The sequence below is a fragment of the Diabrotica virgifera genome, chromosome 1 (assembly GCF_917563875.1).
Source record: "Diabrotica virgifera virgifera chromosome 1, PGI_DIABVI_V3a".
Taxonomy (NCBI): domain Eukaryota; kingdom Metazoa; phylum Arthropoda; class Insecta; order Coleoptera; family Chrysomelidae; genus Diabrotica; species Diabrotica virgifera.
This window is the reverse complement of record NC_065443.1, coordinates 124,985,674-125,011,098: the sequence shown is the minus strand read 5'-3', so window position 1 is coordinate 125,011,098 and position 25,425 is coordinate 124,985,674. Positions and strand designations below refer to the sequence as shown.

General features: G+C 31.0%; 1 protein-coding gene across 2 annotated transcripts in view; it reads right to left on the bottom strand.

Moving 5' to 3' along the window:
• Nucleotides 1–745: 745 nt before the first annotated feature.
• Nucleotides 746–25,425, bottom strand: part of LOC114338791 (transcription factor E2F2-like) — a 275,509-nt gene continuing 250,829 nt past the window's right edge. For both annotated transcript variants that reach the window (XM_028289414.2, XM_028289406.2), the window contains exon 7: nt 746–17,261. In XM_028289414.2, the coding sequence (XP_028145215.1) occupies nt 17,134–17,261 (128 nt within the window). In that variant the 3' untranslated portion in view covers nt 746–17,133. The remainder of the gene's footprint in view (nt 17,262–25,425) is intronic.

Below are 25,425 nucleotides of genomic sequence, written 5' to 3'. Positions count from 1 at the left end.
AGCCAACTCGTTGATACTTGTTAGATTAGTAGTACAATGTGTTAAAGTTCATACCAAACCCTTCTTTCAGTGCGTCATCAATTTTGACGTCATATAGGATTTTAAGAATGTCGCGAATCATTGCATCATATTTTAGTTAATGCGAGTTGATAAGATCCAAGTGTACTTGGAAAGAAATAGAAACTGAAAGAGAAATGTTTGCCAAGACCAGTTCAAAATTTATGGTTGTTAGAATGATATACCAGGATTTTGTTAATCTAGATACAATTCGGCAGATTCGACATAAAGGGAATAACAATAACTGTACCGGGAATATGCACCATGAAGTGGCTTAATTTCTATAGAAATTTGCCTTACCAACAACGGCAAGGACAACAAATCACATATCAAGGCACAATCAATAATTTTGTTTAAATCTGATATAATTATACTATTACATAAAAGTTTTTGAAGTTAACAAGACCAGCCAATCACCAACTACTTTGAAAAACAAGCGGTTGAATTTAGGTAAGGTGTTAAACGTTAAACTTGATTTTCTCAAAACCACCAAAAATGTACTTGTATCCCTTGGCTTCTACACGCATTAAATACAACGCTCTCAAAAGTTGATCATCCTGTATAAACAACTTTCCAGTCACTATTGTACAAAAATTTTATGTTTCAGCTGCTTACAAACCAACTATAAACAGATCCTGTCTGAGCTATGATATTCTGATGATAGAGAAAAGGATAAAATAAAGGAGAATTATTTTGATTGACTTGGAAATATATTTAGCAAAAACCTGATATGAATATAAACAAATTTGTTATTTAAAAATAACAAGTAAAATAAATTTGGTTTTTTGTAGATATAAATATATAATAGAGTGTAATCAAAAATATTTCAAAATTTATGATTTCGTGCAGTTTTTCAAAAACATTTTTATTCCCATTGTTAATATTTAACAACACTGTAATCAGAAAGCATTATATTTCTGCAAGTTGTTAACGAATATTTAAAAAAATATATTTACAAATTGATTCACAAGTAATTGTTGATATTTCACTTGCAAATTATATTTTTTTGTTTAAAAATACAGTAAACAATTACTAAAAATACTGAAATACAGGATGGTAAATTTAGTTTCTCTGTTATCGGGAGAGATGGTAGAAAAATGTGTTATATAGATGCAAATTACATAGACATAACTTACAGCTCATTTTCTTATACGACTCTAAATATCTTCTGACAACGGAGATATTTATTTATTGATTATAAATTGATAACTTTGTACAAAGAACATGGTAAAGTATTGTTCATTGAATATAAATCAATACCGATTACATGGTTGCTATATTATATAGTTTTTGAAAAACCTTTTCGATTACACTTAGTACATAAACAAAATGGGTTTTGCATAGAAACTGTGATGAAGTTCTATTTTAAGGGAACTATCTCAACACGGGACTTTCTCCGTTCACCCCTAATTCGAAAACTGTAAAAATATAGCATTGAATATACAATGGCCAGTCATTTTTAAAGAGTATAACCGTTGTTTGGTACCTACACGTCATACATAAACACGATATGTCAAAAACTGAGAATTATTAAATGCGATACTACAGGTTTCTAATTTGTAGGTATTAAGTTAAGTATTAGTGAAGTTTTATTTACTGGAAAACAAAAAAGCTCCTAATTCAGACTAAATACTTTAATGAAAACTAAACAGGTGATGGATGCGACTGTTACTTGATGGAAGTTCATTTTACCTAATAATAAAACACAAAATACTTTTGTTTCCAATACTTCCACAAAATGTATTACAAATTAAAGATACCGCAGCAGTTTCGGCAGAGTGCATTTCTCAAGTGATGCATTTGTACTATGTGTCTACACTTTATAGTCTTTAACTGAATATGTTGAAGAGGGGAGAGCTCTTTGTTTCAAATTGGTAATTCAGAACTATATCTGTATTTCTTAATTTATTAATTTACTTAGATTCTAATAAAGATAGCTTGAGGCCTTTATTTTGAATATGGAGAATGTGAAACTGGTCAATAAAAGAATCATTATGATTTAGAAGATGAAGTGCGTACGTAGAACCTGTTTTTCTATTCTTCATTGAAAGCCCTTTTGTGTTCTGCTATACGTTTGTTAAAGGTTGTGTCAGTTTGGCCGATGTAAGTTTTTGGACCGTCACCACATATAAGTTTGTATCCACTTATAAAAACGTTCAACGGTCAAACTGGCAGAACCTTTAACAAACATACAGCAGAACACAAAATGGTTTTAAATAATAAAAAAAAACAGATTCTATGTAAGCTCTTCACCTTCTAGATCATAATCATTCTTTTAATGGCCAGTTTCAAATTCCCAATATTCAAAATAAAGGCCTTAAGCGCGCTTGTTGCTCTCAAGCAACGTTCACTTCAAACTGTTAAATTTCCATATACGTCGAATTTTATCACAGTAGGACAGTGTGGTATGCAAGCGACAACCGTTCGTCTATGATTTCGCCATGTGCGCCACCTGTTAAAATATTTTAACTTAGTAAACATAATTTCGAGTGTGAAATTTCAACAGCAATGTTGTAACGCCGACGTTGATAGTTAAATATAAACAAATCGGTAAGTAAAAACATGTATTTTGCTGTAATATTTTACGAATAGATTTCGGAAAGGTCTATTTACAATCTAGAAGATACAGTTACTTTCTATTTTGAGAAGTCTTAGCAAAAATTGCACCTAAAAAGTATGTTGCTTAGAATCAACGTCGAGGCGGAGTGGTAATGGTAAAAACATCAATTTTCTTTTCAGAAATATGGATATTCCTCCTCTTACGTGTTATGTAAAAAACGAGTTACGTAGTTCCTGTTAGTACAGATGTATCAGATACAGAAAGCATATCCGATGATGAGGACATCGAAAGTAAGCATTTTGATAAGTGTTTAGTTGCCGATTAGGGAGATAAATATTATGAAACGCAAATAGATAGAACTAAATATACAGTCGGAAAAATGAAAGAATACCCACGAACGATCACATCAGTCAATTATTTTGTATTTGCTGTCTTTTTCTATAATAAACGTTTGTTATTTATAGAAAAAGACTTCTTTACTAAAAGACTAGAAAAAGAGAAAATTCTTTAATTTTTCCGACTGTATGTAGTTGGTAATAGAAAATCTGATATTGAGCAAGAAGAAATAGCTTTGGAAGAGCCACAACCGAAGAAAATGAAAATACCTTATAAATATGATACCAAAAAAGATTTTTAAATGGGCATAGATGAATCTTTTTACCAAACAGGTAATATAAAAAAGAAGGGCGGCCTTCACTGAACGAGGCGGTCGAAAAAATTGTAACTCCTACGAAAAGTCGACCACATGATATCACTAGGAAAGACAACGTATTACTCTGGCTTATCTATGAACCAAAAGATGCCGATTTTTAAGAATGGCTAACGACAATTCTGCGTCAAAAATGTGACATGAGACTATGGTTTACACCGGCCAAGAATTGTTTTTTTAATTTTCATAACTTTCCATAAATTTTTATCTTTGTTTTTTCTTGTAACTTTGTAAATATTAAAGTACAAGTTTGTTTATTTCTGTAGTTTTTCTTACATATTGTAAGCCCTAAAAAATTACTTTTGTTAGTGGTGATCCTTCGTTTGCACGTTACAAAAATTTTAACCTCACACTCTTAGTTGCTTGGGAGCAACGTTCTCATTATACCCCTAATGTACAATGTTACTTACATTTTCAAACTCCACTTTTGATACAAAAATTGCATATACCAACCCCACTGATGCGTTCATAGTCGCTTAAAAAACACTCACACGAATTTTTAGAATTTTATTTCAATGATTTTAAGGTGCGAGTCTTACATGGTTAAGCTATTTTTATTAGAATCTATGGAAATTAATAAATTAAAAGATACAAATATAATTGTGAATGACCAATTTGAGTCAAACAGCTCTCCTCTCCTCAACCTATAAAGTGTACACAACCTATAAAATACATCACTTGAGAAAGATACTCTACCGAAACAGCTGTATTGACATTAACTAACAAATTTTGTGGAAGAATTGAGGACAAAAGTTTTCAATGTTTAATTGTAAAATACACCTTCACATTTTACAACAAGATTATCTTCGATAATAGGAAAAAACAAAATATGATATTTTTATAGGTTTTTCCTAACTCTCCATCTCTGAGGAACAAAAATTTACAAAACATACCGTGTAGATTTGTACCTTTCGTTTATATTCCTTTGGAAATTACTGAAAAGTTAGACTAGACCTCCACTGCAGTATAGACGCAGATTATTCCTGATGAAGGCCTAGTTTTAAGCGTAAAAAACACAGTTGTTCGGTTAATGGTGAACGAAACTCGTCGACAGAATTGAAACCATGCATCTAAACCATATTTAAATAATAAATTACAATATATAAAAACGTTTACAAGATTTGTGTAAAATATCGAGACCAAATAAATAGGCACTTTGGTCTATAATGCTTATTTATACCACTAATCGTAAAAAATCTAGAATCTTTTGTGTAATTATAACAAATAAATGTACACAAAGAAAAAATGACAAAAATTCCACACAGAGTCCACTCTTTCACGTAGATGAGACGAAAAGCCACTTAGATCAACAACCAAATATCTTTGCGTCTTTTCTACCGTGACTTTTTCATCTAAAATGAAAATAAAAGAGATAATACAGTAAATCTAAACTTTCGAAAATCAGTACGATTAATTATAAAATACAAAAATATTTGTCCAAATTTCTTAGTTAAGAAATAAAAATTTTAATCTTTTACAAAATTGCTTCTTCTGGAGAAATCATTTTCTAATACTGTTATTGTCATTGTACCCATTTAAATTAGAACGATAATGAAAAAATTATCTAATTATACAAAATAATAATATATATAATATATGATAATGTAATGAATATTTTGGGTTTAAAAATTATTATAATGATTATAAAAAGTGGCAACTGAATAGAAAAACACTAAATCACCTGGATCTGACATATCAGATCTTTCAAGCAGAAGCCACTATAGATATGACTCACATTGTCTTGAAAGGTAAGTAATTTTGACCTGGTTTTCGAATAATTCCGGGATAAATAGTCCTACATTTGCCAGTCACCAACTTTGGGTAAAAGATTCGACAACAGGTAGAAACTCTGTAAAATGAAAATGAGAGACATTTTATCTTTCAATTCCTTCATAGAGGACCATCATCCTCTTACGTATGTTTCACTTTCTTTAGAGATCATCGGAGAGACTATGGTCTGCTCTGAACAAAAAGAGTAAAGAGAAATAATTTTGTCTCCCAATGCCGAATTAAAACAAATAATTCGACACGGACCCTGTAGCGACATCTAGTTAAAAAGTTCGAAGTTTTATTTTCGAAAAAACTCTAAATTTGCAGGAGACAATTATTTGCTTATAATACACATTTATAAAAAAAAATTATATACATACTCGGATAATACACAAAATATGGTAAAATCTTTCTAAAACAATTCAATTACATAATAATAAATCAAATATACAAAAATAGCTAAAAAACTTGTAGAAAAACTTGTAGGAGTTGTAGAAAAAATATATCGAATAGTCAAAACCACGAAAACTGTAAGAAAGAAATACTGCAACAATAGTAATCAAATTAGAAGACAAATAAAAAAACCAAAGGACAAAAGCTCACAGACAAATGCATAGAGAATGAAATATCACAAACAAAACACGACACATTTGGTGTAAAAAGAAGCTCAACAATAAGAATGTGTAATTCAAAAAGGAATGATTAGCAAAAGTGGAAAATTAATAAGGAGAAATAATTGTAGTAATCGAGCGAATACAATTAACCTGAAAAAATTACCTACACGAAACAATTAATTGTTTAGACTTAAGCAGAACAATGAATACCATAGAACGCCAAAAGATTCTTTTAAACAAGAAGTTAAGGCACAAATACTGTCCCTTAAAAACGGAGAAACTATAACACATCATTAAACTCTTAGATGAAGTTTTGCCCAAAAAATTAATATATTCAATGAGATATACAGTGATGGGCGTGCTAATAACCTGCAAAATAGCTCAAAAGATGGAAACATAATACATTACGAAACAAAAAGAGATGAAACTAGTGGAGGTGGAAATTATCGTTATAAACGTATACCTTTAGACGTATCAGATGAGTATGACAACTATCACTGTAACAGTAGAATTTTATAAAATAGTTCTGTAACAGACGTCTAAAGGTGGGAAACTATGTAATGTAATGTTAATTAATACGTTTATAACGATAATTTCCACCTCCACTAGTTTCATCTCTTTTTGTTTCGCAATGTATTATATTTTCTATCTTTTGAGCTATTCTGCCGGTTATTAGCTGCTCATAACTGTATAACAGTAGCAAAATACCCAGAGTGTGGTTGAGAACAGAGTTTATAGTTTGTCAGACCAAAGACGAATATCATAGTTAAAGAAATTGGTTTGCAACAATTAGGGAAACAACAGGACAATATAGAAAAAGTGAAGACGAGAAGTTGAAGAGAGAAAATAAGAATCATGGGACGAAATAATATATGTACCACAAAACAGAAGGTTGTGAAGTTGTAGAAGAACCGAAAATGAGGCAAATTAACTTCCACATAAATATGGACACTTGTAGTCATTCCAGAAGATCGCATATTAGAAAAAATACTCTAAAAAAATTATAGTCACAGAACTCTTAAAACGTTATCTACAAGATATAATCACTGAAAATGGAGAACGGGCGCCATTCTGTGAAATTATTTTAAATGAGATCATATTATGACATTATTTGAGGATCATTTATTTGAATGTATTTGTGTCAATTATTAGGTTTCTGGTTTTTTCAGCGACTCTGTCGTGTTGTGGCCAAAAAGGCGACCTTTAAGAAAGGTACAGAAACAAAAGCTGAACAAAAGACATAAAAATCTAGAAATATTCCGACTGATACAAGAGCTTTTATAAAATGACACCAATTCGCCATTTGAAATTATCACTCACTAAAGCATAAAAACATGTAGTTTCGGTTCAGTTATACAAAAATTTATTATTTCATGACTAGAACTTAGTTGAAATATTCAGAAAACATGCGTTCGGTGGAATGGACAGACAAAAGACGCTAAATTTACAGAATAGGCCATGGACGATTCCAAGATACCTATGTATGCGAATAAAAAAAGTTCACAGATACCTTGCTAATGATGCTATTCAACTAAACTCCAGAACCAATCAACAAATTTAGCGGGCTGTGTATATTATAAACCATACATACTTAAGACCTTTCACGTAAATGGTCAAGGTCAAGAAAGCAAATTAGTTAGGTCCAATCCAGAGATGTCGCCTTCAGTCAATTTTCTTGTCACATTTAACAATTGCCAGTTGACAATTAAATGAATGGGTTATTTTCAACGTTACTTTTGTATTTACTTTTTACTTTACAATTTGTGGTTTAATTATTATAGTGCTGTTACGTTTTTAATCAGATTTAATCAATTTTATTAACCTCCTCTCCGTTTTTATGAGTAGGATTTTTAGTTTACACTAAGAGTTGGATCATCCCGTGCTGTGTTTCTCCACATTTAAAAAACAACATAATGGATCCTGAAACAGTTTATTCCAATAGACGAGTGTGTCATCAACATTTCGGGCTTATATATTTTTCGGGACTTTGTAAACATTATAAGGTATTTATTTAAACAATCATTCCTTCAAAGATTTTCATTCAATTAAATATTAAACATGATTGATTACAAAAACAGTGCTTTCACATGACACATGTTTAGCATTTGGAACAAATAGAATCCAAACAAATTGGAATATTTTTGAAGTTTTCAGTAAAACTATTATATGATTTTTGTTTATATTGGTATTTCAGCCCCGATTACCTACTACCATATCTTTAGTCCAAACTTTTAGACAAGAGTTTTAGTATTTTTTATGTACAGTGGAACCTCGATTATCCGTCTCTCTATTAACTGTCACCTCTGTTAACCGTCAGGGTCCATACATAAGTTATATTGTATACATAAGTAAAAATTTAGTCATCAATTCATTTTGTTTGAGCATTGCGATAAGCCAAAAGAAATTCGTTGAAATGTACACGTGCAGTTATGCCACCTCCGCATTTTTTTATGTAAAATTTTTGTTCTTATTCAGGGCTCTGGATTAAATTTCAATTTAAATACATATATGTAATGATAAATGATACCGTGCTTTTAGAGTTCTATTTTTAGAATCGAAAGCCGAAAATAAGAACGCACAGCACAATAATAATTATTATTAGTCAATATCTGTGTGTCACCATAATACTATGAATTTTTATTTTTTTTAATGTTCTGTTAACCGTCTTTTCGATTATCTGTCATGCCCTTGGTCCGGTGCCATGACGGATAATCGAGGTTCCACTGTAGATGGAACTTTTAAGGTAATTTTAAGTTATAGTATAATTATTGAATAAAACATTGAATTGTCGTTATGTTGTTTTAATTTCCTGAGAAATTTCGTCAAAAGTACCGCAAAACTTATAGTTTGAAATACCCACGTAACTATAATTTTGTCAATTTAGTTCCCATTACAATCAAGAGATGACGTTAATTCGATCCGAAAGATTAACATGGCCGTGGACAGTCTAGAGTATGTATGGTTTGTGGTGTATATGTTACGGGTAAACCTAGGATTACCAGGGTAAAGTGTGAAGTACCCGCGAGGTATTGGTAAAATAAATGCAAATATAAAGCTGCTGGAAATATTTGTAACTCCAAATGCCACATCAGCTTGTCTTGTTTTAACAATATAATTTTTAATTCTGCAGTATTTATCCTTTTACTTTCCTTACTTTTATAAAAGGCGTTTTTTCTTGAATTTAATTAAAATATCTTTCAAACAGTTACGGCCTCGTCATTACTAGTATACCCAATTAAGCATTTAACCAAGTGGCAGCAAGTCGAATGTGTTTTACCCGAGTGAAGCCCGAAATTTGATTTATTTTAATTAGATTTTGGACTTACTATCGGATATTACCGATACCTCACGCGTACTTCTCACTTTTTCCGGACAACCCTAGGCTTACCCGTTAATTTAACTTTACCCGTAACATATGGGTGTCCTCGAAAATAGTGCGTTCCTTAAAGGTATGGGTAGAAGGTACCATGTAGAGCAAAAAGTCTTTTTTAACATTTTTTTCTAAATTCAACCGTTTGGCCAAAAAACCAAAATAAATTTTGGTGTGCAAATTGAAATCTGACAAATATGTATACAAAAATCTAAACATAAACAATCACAATTCAAAAATAGTTGCAGCATTAGCCTTTACTATTTACATTAAACCTCGTTTTCATCCTAAACAAACAAACAAATTCTTGTTTTGTTATTTTCAAAGATGGGGTGGCATAATTATTTTGCAGGTGTAACTATCTGACATACATTTTTATGGTGTCAGTAACCTAGATCACTAACAGTTCTTGTACAGTGATGCCAAATTTTTAAATTTTATGATAAAAGTTCGCTTATATGGCGAACAATGTAATTTTTTTGGAAACGGTTAGCTGTAGAAAAAATGCTATAGGACTTTTTTGTTCTACATTGTGTATTATATCCATACCTTAAAGGAACGCACTATTTTCGGGGACACCCTGTATATACAATCTGCTCAAATATTAGCATGTACGGATAATATTGTTACAACCAAAAAGCTTGAGCAAAAAACTAAAACGTGCATCCTGTAAACTTGGTCTGAACATTAATGAGCGGAAAACGAAATACATGGAGTATACAAAAACAGAAACCCCAAGAAAGAAACACCTATGAATATGTCTTCCAGGTTCCCCTACCTATGTTTAACGTTAAATAACATGTTTTTAACATAAGATTGATAAACACAGAAATTTTCGATAAGTCTTTTGATGGGACAGATGTAATGTTTTAACTTTGCTAACCACAATTTTATTGGTGTTAGGAAATTAATTCGTTAGAAAGATCATTTCTCCAAAGATCATCAATTTCTTTTATTAAAAAGAGAGTAATTAATGATAAAATTGTTTTCGACAATAATTTTTAACTTAAAAGCCAAATTTTAAAAGAATACTATCGTTTTTTCCGTAAGGTATGTCCTAATATAATATAAAAGGTCTGGATTGCTTGCTCAAAATAAATAAAAGGCAGTTTTGGTCTAAAATATAATTTGTTCAGTATACATTTTGTAAAGAATTTACAAAAATGAAGATCTTTCATAAAAAATTACAACTGTTTGTACATATTGTTAGCGGTAATACTTTTTTTCGTTACAGATGTTTATATATACAGATAAAATATTTCGTATCGAAAATAGACAAAATTTATAAATATAGCGGACTCCAGAGATAAATACATATTACTTAGTACAATTAAAAATATTTAATAATAAAAAATAGTCAAAAGACATGCATTCTATTTTTATATATTTATAAAATGACAAAACATATGAGCAAGCCCAGTTCTTTCATTCTTGAAGAAAAACTCATTTTAGTGAGAGCTAATTTTTTTCGGACTAAAGGCGGCATTTGTATTGAATCAATATTGACTAAAAATATACACACAGACAAAAATATTGCATATTTTATCTTCAATCACTATTTTTTGTTTATTTTTTATCTTTGAAATTTTATGTATTTTTTTCATTCTTGAATGTGTTATGCTGGAATGTTTGACGTATATTACAACTTATTAGAGAAAAAAAAAAAGACTGATAAGACATAGTCTTTATAGCTGAAGAAAAATTAATGTCACAAACTAACAAACATTACTTTGTTAAATAAGTAGGTACATGTAAAACAATTTTCATAAAAAATATATTGAAAATTAAACGATTTATGCGCCATCTACTGGCACCGTGAAAATAAAAACATGGCCCCACTGCTGCAGTGATTGGGATTAATAGAGATCCTGAAACATAAAATTTCAAAGTGATTATTGAAATATTTTCTATACCAATATCACAAGGAAAAATTCCTGTACTGGCTATATACCATAAATCACAAAAAATAAAAACCTTATTTAAAAAAAGGTATATGTATTTAAAATCCCTAAAAAGGGCTGTATCACAAAACGTTTTCGGAATCAATATTCCATCATCAGTGTTATCACAGGTTTACATGCTTTAAGCCACCAAAATGTACGGATAAAAACCCTTAAATTGATTTTAAACAGTTGGGGTTACATTATATTATCTGATTTTGAAGGATGTTAAAAATATTTCCGGATTAACCCCTGGCATCACATGACATCAACCATATTGGTTGGAAAATCCGGAAATATTTTTAACATCCTTCAAAATTAGATAACATAATGTAACCCCAACTGTGTAAAATCAATGTAAGGGTTTTTACCCGTACATTTTGGTGGCTTAAAGCATGTAAACCTGTGATAACACTGATGATGGAATATTGATTCCGAAAACGTTTTGTGATACAGCCCTCTTTAGGGATTTTAAATACATATACCTTTTACAAAATAAGGTTTTTATTTTTTATTTTCTATGCCATCAACTAGGATTTTTGAAAAATATTAAAATTTGGAAAAATGACGTGTTGAAAATTTATTTTTAAATTAGCTAAAACATTTTCAGTTTCAAAAACCGCCAAATTGACATTTTTTATCCGATCAAAAAACCTCCAGTTGGTGGTATAGCAAATAACTTATATTTCAATAATAACTTTGAAATTTTATGTTTCAGGATCTCTATTAGTACCAATCACTGCAGCAGTGGAGCTATGTTTTTATTTTTACGCTGCCAGTAGATGGCGCATAAATCGTTTAATTTTCAATATTTTTTTATGAAAATTCTTTTACCGGTACTTCTTTTTATAATAAATGCAAATTTTCAAAACAATTGGTACAATACTTTTTATTTTAGAAATTCCCAAAAAAGTATATGAATTTCGTACTTTTACACTAGGATAGCCCCTTAATATATAGAATAGTCCAGCACAACTTGTTTAGCAACAAAATGAAAAAATATACTTCAAAAACAGACTCAAAATAAAATAATGCAAGATGTGTGTCTGTGAGTGTACATCTCTGGAGGTAACTTTAATTTTTGATGCAAAATGACAAACAACTTTTGATGCCAAGAAAAAATAAATCCTACAGTAAATAACCAAAAAGGGTTAATGACAATGTGTGATCTCTATCAGGGAGTAGTTCATATTTAACGTGATGTTTGCTACAAGTCACGACGTAGCTTGCAACGATCATTAACCAACCAATTGAATTGAATCGAGCCAATGTTTTTAAAATAATTTGTACCTTTTTATGGTCAAAACACTACCTTAATACATTTTAAATTTTCAATTTATGTTTAGATCAAAAATATTTTACAAAAACAATAAAAATTAATAAAAAAGTAAGGAGTGCTTTCTAACTAAAATTAATTTAAGATAAAATATTCACCTATTATTTTAATTACATAATGAATGGAATGAACATTTCAACGGAAAAATGTAAATTAATTTTGAAAAACCAACATTTGGATAATAATTTCCCAAGCAATCCAGTCTAAATATAATATCAAAACGTACTATAGGTCCACTTCGAACAGACAAAAAAATTCAAAACTTTTTCCAAACAAGTTTTGACGTAGCACCAATTATTTCCTAAAAGACAACACACTAAACGAACTACCTCAAAATGTCCTTTTCTAAAAAAGAGAAGTCTCATCACTGGAAAATATTTCCGTACATCACTAGCAACGCTCGATCAGCGTAGCTATAGTCAGTCCTGCAATGTCCGATAACATTTTAAGTATTTAAAACAAATCGCTGGCGATCTCAATACGAGGTGTGCTACAAAATAGTGAGACTGATGACACCAAAGCTGCGAACAATTCTAATTTTCAAGGAAATATCTCGAAAAATGTGTTACAACCACTATGTTGGCCTGATATGGTACTAAGTGATTTTTTATGTTTTATTTAAGTCAAATTTAGCTTAAACACTGAAGGCGTTTAACGCTGTGAAAGAAAAACGTCCAATAATGTTTTATGGTACCAAAGCTGTGAAAAATTCTACTTTTTAAAGGAAAACTCTCGAAATATGTGTTTTAAGTAACCGCTATGTTGACCAGATATGGTTCTAAGTGATTTTTTAAGTATTCTTTAAGTCTGGCATAAACATTGCAGGCTTTTATGGATGTGAAAGAAAAACGTCTAGTAATGTTTTATGGTACCAAAGCTGTGGAAAATTCTAATTTTCAAATGAAAAATCTTGAAAAATGTGTTTAGATAACCTCTATGTTGGCCGGATATGTTCAAATATAGCCTAAACATTGAAGGTTTTTAACGCTGTGAAAGAAAAACGCCCAATAATGTTTTACAGTACCAAAGCTGTGGAAAATTCTAATTTTTGAAGGAAAAACTCGAAAAATGTGTTTTAAGTAACCGCTATGTTGACCAGATATGATACTAAGTGATATTTTATGCTTTCTTTAAAGACAACTTTGACTTAAACATTGCAGGCTTTTAACGATGTGAAAGAAACACGTCCAATAATGGTTTATTCAACACAAATTTCGCCTAAATATCTATAATTTCGATAGTTTAGAGCATCGTTGCACAAGCTCAAAATCGGTAAGGAACCGATTGTTGTAGCCGCCATGTTGACCAGATATATTGACCAGTGATATTTTATGCTTTCTTTAAAGACGACTTTGACTTAAACATTGCAGGCTTTTAACGATGTGAAAGAAACACGTCCAATAATGGTTTAATCAACACAAATTTCGCCTAAATATCTATAATTTCTATAGTTTAGAGCATCGTTGTACAAGCTCAAAATCGGTAAGGAACAGGCCAAGAGGCCTAATATAAGAAGAAGAAGAGCATCGTTCTCATTATTTTATAACAACACCTTACATATACATAAATATATCAAGGGCTGTTGTACAAAAACAGCGTTTTAACAAAAAATATACATATTGTAAATAAATCTTCCACAGACGTAGATTCTGTTGGTTTACAAAAATGTTACTAAGCATATTTGATTTTTAGACCATATTTTATATGAGTAAAATAAATAAGAGATGAAACAAGAAAAAAAGACTTCTTGTCTACTTCATTTTGCAGTTTTCTTCTTCGCCGTCTGACATTGCCAAGCCTTCCCACATCGATAGTGTAAATATTGTTTGTAGATGGCAATGCATTAGTTCAAATATACTTAGTTAAAGTATTTCAAAAGTCCTGAAGGGCACCAACGTTTAGTCAAAGAGAGGCTTAAAACTTTTAAGAAAATTCTGTTCCAAATTAAGCAGTTTTTAAAAATAGAACTAACAGACTGTGAGGGAAGATGTAGTGCGTATTTAGTATCCCACACGAAAGGCTAAAAATACGGTGTGTGAGAGTTCTGAGCAGTTATTCCTACCTAAATCAGGATACACATGAAGGACTAAGTTGAACATTCAACATCAAAATTTAAATCATTAATGTACTTAAAAAACACCGAAAAAAATGCCAGACTAGTAATCAGCAACAAAATTGACTGAGTTGAGCTCTTTCATTTGATTTAAAACTCTACGACAAGAAAAACACATATTAGGAAATATAACAGCCCCCTGGAACTTACATCGTAGATGTCGCCAGTGTAGATCACTTACATTGACGGGTTTCATCGAGTAGTTCAAATATCACACAGAGGAGTTCAAATGCCACGTGGTGTCTTAATATAAATTATCCAGCTCACATTGCTGAGATTTCCACGAAAGTAGTATATATACGTTAAGAAGAGATCGAATAATTACAAAAATAAAGTTACGCTTGCAAATCACAAGAAACAAATAAAAAGGAACTTTCACGACAAGTCAGTCTAGTAGTGAAGATCAATTTATATACTCAAAATAACAGAGATCAAAAGAAAATTTTAGCAGACGTACCAAATAAAACAAGAAGGGCATAAAACGTTGTAAAAGGTAGGAGAAATTAAAGAAAATGTATAGAATAAAACAAAACAATCCAAACAGGCAAAAGCAGCACATATCACAGTTTAACAAAATTTTCTGTCTACATTAAAACCAAATAAAAACATACCAAGGAGTAGTACTACTTAATGACATTGCTCAAACTCTCTTCCACTAACAAACTGGTCTAGCACATCCCAAATTAGATTAATTTCATACGGAACAGAATTATAACTACATCAAAATACAATAAGATTTGTCGTAATAACAATAGTAGAAAAAACAAAGTGGTTTTATAATGCTCATAGAAAGATTGATGTGCTGTAGGAGGCAAGATTTCTACATACATGTATAGGACATGAAATATGTAATTTGCTTCATGCTGATGGTATGACAGGTAGTTTTGTCCCCCTCCTAATCAGGTAACGCCCATTTGATCACTGTAAAAACATTTTGTTTTTCTACTAACAAAACAGTATTCACCCGAACTATAATAAAACAGTCTAAACAAAACACGTCAAAATATAATAAATTGCACAAAAATCGTGTTTTGCTAATTTTTTAAAACTTATCGGTTTTAAGCCCAATAATTGCGATAATCGTGTAACCTGCCACGATAGTGGTGATGTCATGCTGTCATTTGTCAAAATAATCAAGCAAGATTATTCCGTAATAGGTACTTCAGAGGGGAGTTAAGGTACCTTCATACATGATAAAAAATTGGGAATGGTTGAAGATACAGTTTGACAAACGAAAGAGCAAGTTTGAAAATCTTACAATCGTCATGTGGCGTTATGGCAATTGTAAGATTTTCAAACTTGTTCCTAGGTTTGACAAACTGTAGAAGTAAAAACAGACCTTAATAAGAATTTTGCGAAAATAGTTGAAAACTATTAGCAATTTACAATATTTTGTTGAGAATAAGCCACAATTTTCTTTCAGAATTAGGTTTACGTGACTTTTCCATTTCCACTTTTCGAACTTCTCGAATGATTTCGGAAGTGGAAATATAAACATCAAATAAAATTAATTTCAAAGTTAAACATTCCAGCTCTTTTAACGGTCTTGAGAATAATTAAGCATAAGATTTATATGCTACGTCTTTATTGTCCTCCTCTATGGAGTAGAGTCATATAGAGCTGGAGATCTATATATAAGCTATACATATCTACTTCCCCCTCTAGTGTACTTATTACGGAATAAACTATTGACTATTTTCTGAGATAAGATTGTGTGATTCTGTACCCTGTCTGTATGAATTGTCGATGGTTTTATTTCAAACTAATTGAAGAATTAAAAATTAACTCTGTACAGAATTACCACGAATAAGTAAAGAAAAATTGACAGCTTGACGTCACACTAATATCGCGCATAAAAAAACGAACTCAAAGCGATAGTTATTTAAATGTATAGTGGACTCTGTGTATTCAACTAGTTGTTATTTCTAAAAGTAATTATTTCCAAACACCCTGTAGGAAAACACAAACTTAAATAACAAAAAACTAATGAAAAATCAAGCTACCGTAAACGAATAACGCCAAAACTTTAATACAATAACATACCGAACTACCTGATTAGTCATACTTTCAAGAAACAATTACCCTGTATGAATATTGTCCCAAATTCTTTATAACATACAAAACGAGAAGAAAATAACATTCAACAACTTTTCAACTTCAACGGTGTTCGGCAGGGAACACCCTCTAAGGCCACTTCATGTGACTGTGTATAACAATAATTTTTTAATAAAAAATTTGAACACGCCAATTCCTAGGCCGCAAAAAAATTATACTGATCTTTCATCTTGACCTCTTTTAATAAAGTTCCTGATACTAGTTAAAATATTTTTAAAACCCTGCGAAAACGAATATCAAATATACCGTTGCACTTGTTAAATTTTAAGTTTTTTTGCTTCTCACAAATTCATTGGATGCCATTTAACCATTGTTTCAGTTTGCTGTATGGTCTCAGTTGGCTGCACTAGCAAGTGACATTTGTTATATGTCAATTGTCATATTTGTCTTGAGGATATGTACGATGTAAAATTGATACCAAATATCCACAAACTAGCTAGGAACTGGCAAACAAATTACTGAACAAATATCTTAAATACTCGATAATAAATAGTCGTGTTTTCTACAGGGTGTGTCACGTGTGATTTGTACATAGGTGAGCAAAAATGTTTAAGAAAGGAAATCATAATCGAAGAGGTCCGCCAAGCCTTCCGTCGCATCTAAGCTGAAGTTGTACTCTGGCTGCATTAAAGGCTCCAAAAGGACCAGCTCACTGCTCAAAACAGGATCCATAATTCCTGAAAATAAAAACTATGTTAGTGAACTTATCGAAAGACAAAAATTACAATTGGGTAATTAAGAACAGAAACTTACTGAATCATCTTAATGATTATGTCTTTTGGAGCTTAAAATTTAGACATGGTATGTGCTTGAAGTATTTCAAAAATACTAAATATTCCTTATTTAGTCGTCCCAAAATTTTACAGACAAATATAAATATGTAGTATTGTTAACTAGGTAATCATTTCTACAAACAATATTTTGGAGTAGCCATGGGTTCATTCTTATTTCCATTATTAGCAGATATTTTCATGGAGAAATTTGAACAAATCAATGTGCATAAACATAACCAACAACTCATATTACAGTACGGTGGAGATATGTAGATATGTTCTGCATTTAGCCTCACGGACTACAACATGTAATAAATTTACACAGTTAAATCTACACATCACAATGTTTAGCAAGCCCATTAGCAGAATGTTGCAGGCTCTGTTTACCAATACTAAATCAATAAGTCAGCAACATTAGCGAATTAAATAAAGTCAGAGACACATAATCTACAATTATACATAATACATACAGTACGTAAATCGTTCAGCTGGACATAGGGAACAAACATTGTATACATTTAGATACATAAATACATACATTGTATTATATTCAGATAATTGTGGCAACTGAGCTCTCTCGATGACATTATTAACCTCAAAATTATTTCGACTGACACAAATAAACGTCAAAATTATGAATGTAGTAGATAAATATTTTTAGCCTAAGAGAATGGGAAAACCGTTTAGTTTTAAAATTAGTTTTTAAATAAAAAATATTTTAAAAATTAAAGTAAAATTATTAACTCATTAATCATAAACTTTGTTTTTTATTTATTTATGGACAGCCTTGCTTCAAAACTCACTTATTCTATTCGTTTTAACGGCTTATTGCACCAAAAACTCGTACTCGAACAGAAGCTTCAACTAACACAGGTTAGCGCAGTTGCCACAATTCTCTCAATGTATATTCCCTATGTCCAGCCGAACGATTTACGTACTGTATAAAACACACAATATATAAGCATATCGTCCGCTTACTGCCAAAATAAGCCAACTCCACCAACTTTTAAGAAATATATTATTGTGTTTTCAATTTATCAATCAAAGGCAAAATGAAAATTAAATTAATTTTTTTTTAAATAACGCGGGCACATAAATTTGATACACCCTGTATATTGATCTGTAAATATTTATTAGAATTTAGTTTGGATGTAAGTGGATTTCTTTTTTTTTAATGAGCTTTCCGATGAACCATTAAAGACTTTTGTGAATAATTAAAGTGAAAAGAACGATGTATTTAGGTTTAAAATGGAAAAAGATTGTTTATTACGGGAACTATAGAATCAACAGGTAGAGGTAATTATCATTTTCTAGAAAAATGGTTTAAAAGAAAGTTTGGAATTTTAATATCTTTGTTTCACCCCGAGTAAATGTTGTAGAGTTTCCCCGAAAGTAATTAAGACGGTCGGAATAATTTTGAAAGAATGACTGTTTGTTTATCGAATGGAAAAGAGAAATGCTTCTGATTCTTGGCAATTTGGAAGGGGAAAAGTGGTTTGAATGATTGAGTGAGTTTGAAAAGGAAGGCATTATGTTATTGGCATCGCTGAGGAGCAGTTCGACGTTTTCGTGGATAGATAGTTAGCAAGTACCAGTGGTTATTTGATAGTGGAGAATAGTGCTGAAAAGTGGAACGAGAGACAGATCAAATTGAGACGAAATACCTCTTTGATTCTGTATTATTGTGAGGAGAGCAGAGAATTTTTGGAGTTTTGTTTGAATCGAGTACTGGTCAAAAGAGGCCTGGCTTGTTGGAGAATTGGTGCTGGTATGCTGATAGTTTTGAAGCTGGAGAACGGAGAGGGCTTTGATGAGTAGCTTGTAACATAGTCAACGAGGGAGAGCTGTTTTGGGTCACGAGAAGACATCAGAGTGAGTGAAGCAAAAGGTCAGTCAACTTATGTGAAAGATATTTTTATGTTCGGAAACTAAAATTTTGAGTAAAAAGCGTAGGAATTAAAATTCCAATATTTCAGAAAGTAAATAGGGAGTATAGCTAATCTTGCGAATACCTAATTTGGTTTTGTTTATTTTGTTGTACCAAAGTCATCGGGAACAAACCGATAAATTGTTTTTTTTTTAACTAGAATAAATTTAAATGGTAGAAATTTCATTCGGACATCTGTGTCCACAGGTTTTAGATTTGATAGATTTTTAGAGTATCGATTTTGATAAATAAAAGACAATTCTGTACGTTTATTTTATATTTTGCTTTATTTCTTTTCCCTATTTTATCCCGATTAGGATCAACTAAGAGATACTGAACCCACGAGAGAAGATAAGTATAACGTAAGATAATTTAGACATTTTCTTGATATTATAAAAAGGCACCCTGAGATTTTTTATTCATTTTTTATGTATGATTTGCGACAATTAAATAATTAATCAAATAAATAATAATTAATATAAAATTAATAAGAAGCAGATCATAACAATATGTACAGATTTAATGGCTGAAAAATATTAAAATTAATAAAACTACAAACAAAAAACTTTTTCTTTAAAAATTTCGAAAAAAAATTCATAAAATGAAGTAAAAATAAAAAAAAATGCATGAAAATCATTTTTGCAGCACTCGTCTGGTTTAGGCTATACAACGTTAGCTGTTAGTTGTCAGGCTCAGGTATATTATCGTCGATGCCCTTCGAGGTCGGTAACGACATATAATAGTGACGAAACTCCGGAATCCAGAACGACACCTAATTGACATTAATAGATCCTTTTTTAAAACTGATAGAAGCATGGTTTGAAGTATGACTTTTCATTTCTCCAAAATTAGGGGAATTTAATGCATATAACTTATTATTTATGTCTTTTATGTAGTTTAAGTTTATCTTTTTTATGTCTTTTGGTTGGTGTTTTATTGAAAGTCCTTCCCACCCAAGGCAAGTTCCCCCAAGGCACATTTTAGATCCGCCACTGTAGTTAGAACTGTGATCATACCTGTACAACACAATACCTGGTTTGGATTTTAAATCTTTCAAGCAATTTATTTACAGCCAGTTAAATTTTTACTTAATTTATTTATGTTTTTTGTCATATATTTCATTATTTCCTTTCACAGCATCTTAAGTAAAAAAAATCTTTATACTCGAGTACTTTTATACGTTTTCACTAGCACTGCGCCTGCTATCTACCTCCATGTCCAATCTCGAGAACTCTGTTCTATCACCGGAGATGTAGGGAGATGTACTAAATACGTAAGCACCGCAGTAACATTCTGATTGCGATTCTTTCAGCTGCAGTTGTAAAAAAAAAGAGAGTTCATTATGGAGGGAGACTTTATTGATATACTTTTATAGGTATGTACCGTCCTCCCGACTAGTCCATGAAGAGCAGTATGGGTTAATACCCTTATACACCTTGAGTTTAAAATTGAAAACAGACATCTCCTGAAGGATAAGATACAAATCTACAAATTATTATCTACATATTATATACAGGGTATCCAGAAACTCTACCGACAAACGAAGACAGGTGATTCCTCAGATAATTTTAAGACAATTTAACCCAATTCATCTAGTCCGAAAATGCTTCATAAAATGAAAGAATACCCATGAACGATCATATTAAGCACATATTTTGGATTTGCTGCCTTTTTCTATAAATAACAAACGAGAGAGAGATTATTAAGTGTTGTCTACAAAGCAAAAAGGTTATCCAAGACATACGCAGTTACATGTTTATAATTGACAGTGAGACGGCGATACAATTGTTCAACTTAGTTATATTAATTTAGTAGAAAATTTAAACTCACACTTGACTATTTCTGTACTTCTAATGTCATTCTTATAAAAACATTCAACATGAGTAGAGATAATGATTGTATAAACTACCATTCGAGTGCTGGTCGTGCCGTCGTGGTATCGACCATCGTGCTGGTCAACTATAATCTGACAGATTCAATTTCTGTCACTTTGACAGTGAAACTGGGTTAGGTTCGGTAGAGTTTATAAATTTTAATAATTAGTCGTATTTACTTGAATAAACTCAGTTCTTTTAAAAGGTATTTTGATATTATATTGTATTTTTGGTTTGGTAAGTATTTATTTAATTAAAATAAGTCAATAAAATTTGTAAGTAATCATCTGTCAATGCGGTTAACTTCTGTCTATGAGTTTGCCAAACGTGTACATATTACTCTGACTTTTTAATCATAGTGTATAAAATTATAGATTAGTATATTTTTACGAATGTGCATATGTATTTGCAGATAATATCTGGAAAATAATCTGGATACCAAAATGATCTGAATTCATTCAGTTTACTTTCATTTAAGTCACTTAATGCAGCTGACATAAACGACATTTTTTAAATTCCTGTTACTATTTACGTCCGGTAACTTTCAACATTACACACACCGGCAAAATTAGCCGAACACTTTAAAAATGGGACATGTTTGATGTCTCCAATTTCCTAAACCTGTTATCCGATTTTAGTGATTCTTTTAGTATATTATAGACTTGTTATTTAAGAATATCCGTGTAACAATATTTTTGCTAGACAGGTAAATATCAGTTTATACCGGGTGTAAAAATCATACTGTGTTTTTTTCTTAAAGTTCGGAACACCCTGTGGAACATTCTAGCCTACATAAAATATTGAAATTAAAATTTAATTATAGCCTTAGGCTTTCTAAACATTTTCTTTTTTGATTTATTTGCTTATGTTGGAAAATAAAAAAGTTATGGGCTTTAACAACTAGCCATGTTTTTCATCAATAAATCCTCATAGTAGGGGAGAGGAAAGTATGTTAAATTTGCAGTTACTCGAGCGTTTTGGGGACCTATTGGACTGTAATGAGTGGGTGCTAAAACCAAAAAAAGTTAAGTTAAGTTTTCCGTAAAGTGTGGGAGTCTTCATTTTTTAATTTAGTTTTCCATTTTCACCAATCGTTTTTTCCTATTATAGCGTCATCTATCCATAATTGGAAAAAATGTTGCGAATAAAAGTTGCTTATTTTTACGTCAAGAATTCAAATCTGCAATAAAAATTGGGGACTCCTACTTAAGATTTTAAAGTAACCCCCACCCCACCTCCGTGGGGGTCGTATTTGGTACCATTCGATAGATTTTTGAAAAATATTAAATAGGAACGTGTATTTTGCAGTTTTACGATCTGATGTTCATTTCGCTTAATATATTATTTAAAATTTTTAATTTACCCCCACCCCTCTCCGTAGGGTGACGTGTTTAGTATTATTCGATAGATTTTTGAAAAATATTGAACACGTATTTTGTAGTTTTTCGATCTGACGTTTATTTCGCGAAATATTCGCTTTTTTTGTGAAATTTTGTGACTAATTTTCTTACGCCCCGCTCAAATCGTCAGATTTTTGAAATATACACTATTTTGCATGTACCTACTTAACTTACCTTATCATAATCTGACGATTTCGAGTTTTTCTAAGAATAATTAATAAGTTTAATTTAAAATCTTAAATAGGAGCCCCCAATTTTTATTGCAGATTATTCTTTACTTAAAAATAAGCAACTTTAATTCGACACATTTTTTCGAATAATGGATAGATCGCGCTATAATCGGAAAAAAACGATTGTTTCAAATGGAAAATTAAATTAAAAAATTTAAAGTCCCCCACTATATGGAAAACTAACTTAACCTTTTTCTGATTTTAGCACATATTCTTCACAATCCAATAGGTCTCCATAACGCTCGAGTAACTGCAAATTTAGCATAATTTCCTCCCCTACTATGAGGATTTATTGATGAAAAACATGGATAGTTGTTAACGCACATAACTTTTTTATTATCCCACAGAATTAAATGAATCGAAAAGCAAAATGTTAAGAAAGCCTAACTATACAATCGAGTTTTAATTTTAATATTTTACATATGCTAGAATATTCCACAGGGTGTTCCAAACTTTAAGAAAAAAACACAGTATGATTGGTACACCCGGTATAAAATGATATTTACCTGTCTAGCAACAATATTATCACAACGATATTCTTAAATAATAAGGCTATAACATACTAAAAGAATCAGTCAAATCGGACCACTGGTTTAGGAAATTCGAGACATCAAACATGTCCCATTTTTAAGGTGTTCGGCTAATTTTGCCGGTGTGTGTACTATACTCATGATTTTTGTATTATTAATATATATCAAATAATTAATTACGGTAGTAAAAGTAACATTTATTACCAATAAATATATAGGTATTATCAGAAAAAGAACAACATCACAAACATTTTTTGACACATTCTTACATAGCCAAAAATCGTATGGTGGGGTAGTAGTCACATCCGTTTATTTTCAGTATTAACTTAGTTTAGACAAAGAATACATATCTCTCACGGGAAATATGTATTCTTTGGTTTAGACTAGAAATGTTTGATTTGATTCGTATGCATATCATCGATGACGCATGGGTATTCTTTCATTTTTCCTACTGTAGAGCTATTTGAAGGTGGCGTCTGGTAATTAGTTTTTCTTAAATATCTCCAGAACGCTTCTATTTAGAAAAACGAAACTTGGTACACATAATTATCTTCCAGAGTTAAATCGATTCCATCCATTGCAAATTTCTAGTATTATCGCATAACGTTTTTGTTTTTAATTTCTAAGCATTGTTGAGTCTGGATTATTAAATTGTAATGTATTATATTACCAAAAGGTACTCTTTAAGTCGATAGGATACACCGTTTTCTAGAAAAATTTGAAAATTTTTCGTTTTTGGATATCAAAAAAAAATTAAAAAAAAAACTTTTTAGAAAAATGAAAACTGGTACGTTTATTTATATTCCAGAGATAAATTGATTTCATTAATGGCGAATTTCTAGTACCGGTCATATGCATCCATTTTGGGTAGGTCAACGGTTATTATATCGCATAACTTTTTTGTCTTTAATTTTTAAGCATTTTTGACACTAGATTATTAAATTATGAGGTATTTTAGTACTAAAGGGTACTCTTGCTTTAAGTTAGTAAAATTCACCATTTTTTTTTGAAAATTTTTTTCAATTTTTTTTAAATTCAGGAAACGAAAAATTTTCAAATCGATTTTTCTAGAAAACGGTGTGTCCTACCGACTTAAAACAAGAGTACCTTTTAGTACTAGAATACATCACAATTTAATAATCCTGTATCAAAAATGCTTAAAACTTGAAGACAAAAAAGTTATGCGATAAAATAACCGTTGACCCAACCAAAAAGGACGCCTATGACTGGTACATACTAGAAATTCACAATGGATGAAATCGATTTATCTCTAGAACAGTTGTGCTCAGACTTATACTGCGTGGGATCTACCACATAAACTTCAACCTTCCAACGATCGACTGATAGTAAAAAAAAGCAATTTTGAAAATGAAACACTTTATTGCACATTTCTATTTGATAAAAAGTTGTAATTACAGAGAGTCGTAATTAAAATCATGTTTTTCATCTTAATTTTATTTGGATGTTGATGCATGGCACTGCGTATGATCCACAAGTTTTTCATATTATGATGGTACGTAATTACCGAGGACCAAAAATGATTACGAAAATGATTACCAAAATCAGCTAGCCGATTACGATACTTTGATTTTACTACCTTAATTTGGGGAAATGCAGACTGACACAAGTATGTTGATCCAATAATGTTGTGAATTGCAGAGCTACTTGCCTCAAAGACGGATATTTGTCTGGCGATATAAAAGGCAAAAAAAATTCGTATTGGTCGCTCTGGATTGAAGATATATATCCGACATTATTTTCAGTACCTCATTTTGGACGGAAATTAGCTGATTGAATCTAATTGAAAGTAATGGAGATTTCAGTGGCAATTTTTTTCATCTCTTCACAAGAAAATTGATTAGACATAAATATTACAATATCTGTGTTTTTTAAAATCAGCGAAGCGTCTATCAAACTCACTACGAACTGCTTGCAGCTCAGTCTCCTAATAATAAACATAATTCAAATGAGGGTTACCCTTTTTTCAACGATGGAAAGTTGTTTAAATCCTTTCTGTTCATTTGATTAATCAACAATTTCAATTTGTCGATAAAAGAATGTAGGTACTGTATCGACTTCAAAAACTTTGGTGATCGACCGGTCGATC